The 7,051-nt window shown below is 52.1% G+C and overlaps 1 protein-coding gene across 5 annotated transcripts in view; it reads right to left on the reverse strand.

Moving 5' to 3' along the window:
* Positions 1-7,051, reverse strand: part of MYRF (myelin regulatory factor) — a 44,177-nt gene that overhangs the window by 13,237 nt on the left and 23,889 nt on the right. For all 5 annotated transcript variants that reach the window (XM_033515049.1, XM_033515051.1, XM_033515050.1 and 2 more), the window contains exons 5-9: positions 6,876-7,051; positions 6,338-6,510; positions 5,981-6,104; positions 843-1,038; positions 162-238 (exon numbers count right to left, since the gene is read on the reverse strand). The exon at positions 6,876-7,051 is cut by the window's right edge and continues 134 nt beyond it. In XM_033515049.1, the coding sequence (XP_033370940.1) occupies positions 162-238; positions 843-1,038; positions 5,981-6,104; positions 6,338-6,510; positions 6,876-7,051 (746 nt within the window). The remainder of the gene's footprint in view (positions 1-161; positions 239-842; positions 1,039-5,980; positions 6,105-6,337; positions 6,511-6,875) is intronic.

A 7,051-nucleotide genomic window follows, 5' to 3' on the forward strand; every position in this document is an offset into this window, starting at 1 on the left:
GGGTTGGGAATGCAAAGAGAGGAAAATAGGAGAAAAACTGGAGAGAGTGACACCCACACAGTGAAGTGGGAGACCTCCAACTCCACCATTTCCCCACCTTCTCCTGCTGTTGCTTATTCTCTGGAAACACAGGATGTTCATTCCCACATGGACATACTCACGTGACGGGGTTGAAGGGCCGTTTGCTGCGGTCCGACTGCGACTGCTCGATGTTGATGGACTGGTTCAAGGCCTCGAGCTGGAGAGAGGGATTTGGGAATGTGGTGGAGAGCACAGAGACCTTCCCCTTCCCACCTCCTCCTTCCCAGCTCTCTACCCACCCTTCCATGACTGGGTACATTGGACTTGGGACACCCAGCCTGAGGGTGGGCATTGTCCAAATGTCAAAAAAGTTGAGGGTGGAAGGATCTTCCCGAAATCCCTTTATCCCTCTGGAGTCAAAGGTGAGTGGGAAGCAATCCTGAAGATAGCCAGACTGAGCCCATCTCAGGGCTTGTATTTCAATGGCCTCGGGGGATGTTTAGACTGCATATTGGGAAAAATTCCTTCATGGAAAGGGTGGTCAGACATTGAAACAGGCTTCCCAGGGCAGTCACCATTCCTAGAGGGATTTATAAGCTGTGTGGATGTGGCACTTGGGGACGTGGATTAATGTCAGCCTTGGCAGTGCTGAGGGAAGGGCTGGACTCCATGATCCTAGAGGGCTTTTCCAACCTAACCAGTTTCATGATTGTGTGATTCCACACATTCCTCTTCTACATGAAGAGGTTACCTGTTCCCAGCCACCTCCCAAGCCCTCTTTTCCCAGCTGGCTTCACCATGGTCCCTCAGCTCCTGCGTACCTTCACTCCGTGCAGCTTCAGGTAGAAGCATTCCAAGGGTTTCAGGCCCTCGGGGGTCTTCACGTACTTGGGATCACCGAGCATTCCGATGTACACGGTGACCTGGAAGTGGTTCTTCTTCTGGCACACGAAGGCGTCGTCTCCCACAGAGAAGTTGAAGCCCTTGTCGGCATCCACGCGGTACGTGAGCATCGGGCTGGGAAGAGAGAGCAGGTGAGACCAGGAACTTCCCACAGAAACTCTGGATATCCCATCCCTCAAAGTGTTCCATGCCAGGCTGGACAAGGCTTGGAGCAATGTGGGCTAGCAGAAGGTGTCCCTGACCAGGGATCTTTACTGGATGATCCATAAGGTGCCTTCCAACCCAAACCATTCTACATCTCCTTCAATTCAACTGGGAATGAATATGGAGATCCCAGGTCCAAAGTCTGTCCAAAGCCTGGAGCATCCTTTTAATGTGGCTCACTGGGAGAAGCAGCTCAGAGTGACCCACACCTTGTGGCATTCCCAGTGTCACCTTCTACCAGGCTGTACACCCCTGTATCCCAAATTCCTGCTGAAATCACAACCACCTGCTCTGGCTGCTGCGGAAAAGCTTCCAGCTCCCAGCAGACAGGTCCGGAGGAGGAGGAGAGGGGGGAGGAGGAGGGGTCCTGGCTGCACCATGAACACACACCAGCTGGAAAGGTTTAATCTACATCTCCTTAATGGGCTGGTTTCCATGGGAATCAGGAAAATATGTGGCCTTTGCAGTGAGTCCATTTTCCTCACCGTCCATAATGCCCAGTCCTGTGCCGGTGGGCCCTCGGAAGGGGGGAAGGAGCTGCATCTCATCCCACAGAACACCCAAATCCCATTGTTTTTAATTAAGGAACCAGGGATGAGGTAAAGAGGGAGCTCAGCCCAGCCCTGGATCTCAGGCTAAAAACTATGGAGCACTTTTCCCCCAAAACCAAACCTCTTCTGACCTCCAGACACAGATTCCACCTGGAGCAACAGGAGGGGAGCTGGACAGACTGACAGTAAGGAATATGGCAGAACTCTGGAGACTCTGGGAAGCAGACAATAAGGATTCTGCACTGGTATCTCTCCTTTTTTTCTGGAATAAAACCATTCTCCCCCTGCAATCACTTGAGGAGTTCATGTGGATGAGAGCTGGGGGTGATTCCAGGTTGCCACGAGTGATTCTGGGATGGTCACGAGGAACTACTCGCTCCTTACGCCCCAGGGAGTCGGGAATGCTGTGCTGTGCTCCAGACACAAACCAGGCGGTGGGAGCAGAGCACTACCTTAGCCCAGAGGCATGAGAGGAATTCCCCAACCTCCTCCCAGCCTCAGCCCTGGATTCTCCATCTGAATATTCCTGACTGGGACACGCAGCTGAAGCTGACCCAAGCACCCTCATCCCAAGGGAGGTGAAGCCATTCCTGGCTGTTTTTATGGCTCCTGAGTGCTCACCAGTCTTCCCACTGTTTTTAACTGGCAGAGCCAAGGAGAGGGAGGGTCTGTCTGAACTTCCAAGCCATGGATGCTTCCCAAACCGGAAAACTGATGGCTGCTAAATGTGTGCTGACAGAGGGGATACAGGCAGGCTCCCCCTCCTCTGCCTTCTGGAAATTCCAGGTCTTACACAATCCCCTTCCGGAGGCTCCTTTTCACTGATTTTACCATTTTCCCAATGGCTGTGGCTGGTGCATCCCCTAAATCGGGATCACTGCACTGGAATTGACCAGAGGGAAGAAGCTGCTTTCCATGCTGGCTTTTCCAGGAAGAGTGCAGGGGCCAAAGGGCAAAGTGTCAGGAATAAAAGGTCTGGGGTCAAATGGATTATTTGATCCTGAACATCCCCACTGACAGGGGTGGATTAAGGCAGGATAGAAGGGCAGGATCAGACGAGGTTTTTCCTGATCCCAGTGAGGGTGAGGGGTTGCAAACTTCCCACAGGGAATTATATGGGGGTTTTGCCAAGAGCAGGACAGCAGAGGGATGCTCATGTTCCCCCATTTCTCCCTCCCTCCCTTCCAGGTTTCCTCTTATGTAAACCATTCCTAAAACAAAAACCTAATCCAAAAACGTTCCCTAATTCCATGCAATCCCTGATTTCTTTTGCTTCCAGGACACAAACTCCAGCTGAGCAGCAGGACACTGTCATCTTTCCCACACAGCCCCACCTGTGTGCCCATACTACATATTCCCTTAATCTTCCCGGGATACATCCATGATCCATCACCAGCACCCCGTATCACATATCCCAAAACACACCCAGCAGGTCTGGACCACATCCCACTGGTCTCCATTCCCTTGGTGAGATCCAGGATGTGCAGCACAGCCAAGTTTGGAGCTGTTTATCCGGACACTTCTACGAGCCAGAGGGTGCAACCCCAAAACCCCAGGATTAGCCCCCAGAAAACACCAGCTTGCAGGATGGGAAAAGAACAGCACCTTCCCAGTTTCCCAGCTCTAAGGCCCTGGCCTCAGCATGGAGATGTTTCCATGAAGGGCTGCACTATTCCCAGCTGCCTTCCCTCAAACTGGGAGAAGGAGGAGGGAGCTGGAATTTATCGGAGCCCGCTGTCAGGGAGATGAATGGCTCCTTCTCCCAGGAGTAAATTAGGGAATTGCCCGGTTCCAGGCCTCTTTGGCTCTGCTGCTGGAAACCAGCTCATCCCTGGAAAAGTTCACTGAGTCTAAAACCACAAAGTCAGAGCAAAAGGCCAAAAAAATTCTATGTTATCCATAAAATTAATCCAGGGATTTCTGTCTCCTTCAACAACACAGATTCCTTGGCAAAACCTGAGACATGAGCCTGGAATGGAACCTAATCCCTACCCCATCCCCTTATGGAACCTAATTTTTTGTGTGCAAAGGGAGGCAAACATGGAATAGCATTAATTGTATTTTTTGTCCTGTAATCGTTCCCAAAAATCTGGTAAGAACCTGGACAGCTTCCCATGCTCTCCCTCCTTCACCTCCTTCCTGGACTCTTTTCTTAGGATCAAGAGTAGGAAAAATCAGATAATTGAGATGATTCACATTCCTGAGGCTGTGAAAAGGTTTTGGGCACCTGGATCACAGGGAACTCAAACAGCATATCGAGACTGGGGACAGCTTCCAGCAGAAACCAGACTGGGAATGAAGTTCCAAGGCTGCTCCTTGGAAGCTAAATTGGGAGAATAATTATGGATCTGGATGTGGATGATGCTCGTTTGCTGAGGACACCCAAAAGCAGAAAGGAAGGAGACAATTCCCAACTGACAAATTTGAATTAACCAACTTTAAAAATGCCATTATAGGAGCAAGGAAAGATGGACTTTTTTGTGTGTTTCTCATCTGTTATCCTGGGAAAGTGCTGCACCAGGAGAATAAAGGGGTATTCCATTTAAAAAGAGATGTAGGTCCACCTTGCACAGGAGCAGGAAGAGTCCCCTGAGGTAACGTGGAGCTAAAAATTAATTAATCAACCTTTAACCCTTAATTCCACTCAAATCCAGCGCCACAACAAAGCCCACGTGGTTTCCTCAAATCTCCACGGAGTCACCTCAATGGAATTTATTCCTTACACAACGGGATGACGACCTCAATGCCCCAGGAGTGGGTTTGATCTGGCTTTTACTCTAAACCCTGAAAGCAGGAATTAGGGAAGTGATCCCAAGATCCGAAGAGCAAGGCTGGTTTTGTTCTCCAGCAACTCCTCTGGACTTCTTTCTTCCCAGCAGAAAATACCACGGAGTTTGTCTCTGCCAATCCATCTGGGATCTCTGGAACTGGGATAGAAATGCCTGGAAGTGGCCTGGGACAAGCTGTGATGTGTTTGGGATGGAAAATCATTTTCCCAGAGCAGGAAGCAGTGAGAAGGAAGGCTGGAAAACCAAAGGATAAGAGGTGATGTGTCCAGACAGGTCAGAGGAGGTGGCAGTGGAATTCCTGCACATGGAAGAGGGATTTTGGGGGCAGGATCCATGGGAGATGCTCAGCCTTCCCCATCCCACCATCCAGAGAGAGCAAACTGGTGGTGGAGAGCAGGGAAAGGTGCAGGGTGGCTTTGAGGCTGCTGATATTCCTTTATGGAAATGGCTAGGTAAACCAGAAGGAATTGTCTTTCCCAAATTATCCCTCTCCTGTTGTAGGGTGGGAGAACAGCCACAGAGTCCAAAAGAGGTAACCAGCTCCAACAGAGAATTCCTTTCCCTGGCACCACGATGTAAGATGGGATAAACACTGGATGAGCAGATTTGTATGGGAAAGCTGTGACTCTGCCCCCACCCTTGGAGCCCTTGGCTCCCATTCCCAGGTCCTGGGTTATCCACAGGCACCGGAGCATTCCCTGTTCTGTGTCCCCCACAGGACCCCAGCTGGCTGTGTGGAAAGAGGAGGGGGGGAATTGGGAGGGAACAGAGGGTCCCTGAGAGGTTCCTGGAAGCCATCCCACTGCTTGCCAGCTCTTTGTCACCTCCCAGGAATGCAGGGAGGATCCAGAGTGGTTTCCTCCTGAACACTCCTCTTTCCCGGTGTGCTGTCTCCACCCTCCCCTGCCTCAATTCCCAGCCCACCTTCCCACTTCTCCTTTCCCTGTCTTGGTCATCCCAACCTTCCTCTCTGGCCTGTCCACCACTTCCTAGATTTCCTAAACCCCTTCCCTCTCTTCCCTTCCTCCTCTGACCCCCACAACCACTCCCACTCCTACTCCTCCAGCTCCTTTCCATGCTGCTCAAGCTCTCCTGAAGTGGCTCTGGATGACCTCCAGCCACCCACACTAGGAATTCACAATCCTAAATTTAAAATGCAGGATCCTGGTGAACCTAGGGAGGGGGAAAAGGTGCTGCTCATCCCAAAATTCCTCAGGACAAGGATGGATTTGCCAGTAAAGCCCTCCATGGTGAGTGAGGTCTGAGTGGCTGCAGAATTGTCACCAAAGCCGGTGAAATTCCTTCTGCTATTCCTTAATTATCCATAAAAAATGCAGAGGAGTAACATTCCCAGTAGGAAAGGGGCAGTGAGGAACATTATCCTCACCACAAAGCCCAGCCAAGGGAGATCCTTATCCCATGTTTTGAGTGGGATGCTCCCAACCCCAGAGGCTTGCCACTTGCACGAGGAATATGAATTCCACTTTTTCCAGAGGCAAAGGAATTACTCACAGCTCCTTGTAGTTGGCATCGTATAGAGTTGCCCACTTGTTCTGCTGATGTGGCTGCCACTTGATGGACTGGAAGTTGGGATCCAGGTAGGAGCCATTCAGGCTGTCGTTATCCTGAATCAGGCCTGTGGAGAACGTTAAAACGGATTAAATCCTGATTTTACTCCCTGGGCCGATTATCCAGAGGGGTGGGAGCCCAAGGAAGAGACTGGCACTGCCCAAAGCTTCCCCTCCTGACTGCCAGAGCAGCACCAGATGCAGGCCAGGGGTGAATCCCACAGGTTGGCAACGGTCTTCCCTCCTCCCAGGCCCCTGGCCCGTCGGAGCAGGGTTGGAATTCAGGGGATAACGGGGGTACCTGGCGAAAGCGCACCCGGCTGGTGCCAGGGAGGCGTCTGGACGCGATCGGGATTGAGCGGCACGGATCCCATTCCCGGCTCCTGCTTGATCAGCCCGTTGAGCATCTGGGCATTGAGGGTGTTGGGGGGGGACTCGGAGTGTTTCCGCTTCTTGGCGGGATGCACCGGGAGGCTGCGGATACCGCGGGAAGGCTCAGCAGGGAACGGAGAGTCGGGAGGTGACAATCCCACAACCCGTGACCAGGACAATTGGGATCTCACATGGAAAACACAACATTCCCATAGCGCTGCCCCACCTTCTCTCACACTGCTGAGTCTGTGTCACTCATGTGCTGAGCCACATCTTTAATTCCACAGAATCTCAGAATGGTTTGGGTTGGAGGAGACCTTAAAGCTCATCCGGTTCCAACCCCCTGCCATGGGCAGGGAACCTTCCACAGATCTCCCCTTGTTTGTTCCTACCACCGAACTCCCACTCCAGGCAATCCACACACCTCCAGCTCCCATTCCCTCACCCCCGCCATTCCCAGGCCTTACTCTGCTCCATGCTGCTGGAGGAGCTGGTGCAGCATCTGGGATTGCTGGGCATGGTGGAGCTCAGCGGGCGCCATTCCTGGCCCAACACCGTACGGAGGCATCAGGGGCTCGGCCTTCAGGAACATATCCCGCTGCAGGCCGGGAAAGTGGGAATTGTGCTGCGGCTGGAGGGGGTG

Source organism: Parus major, chromosome 5 (assembly GCF_001522545.3).
Source record: "Parus major isolate Abel chromosome 5, Parus_major1.1, whole genome shotgun sequence".
In the NCBI taxonomy this organism is placed as follows: domain Eukaryota; kingdom Metazoa; phylum Chordata; class Aves; order Passeriformes; family Paridae; genus Parus; species Parus major.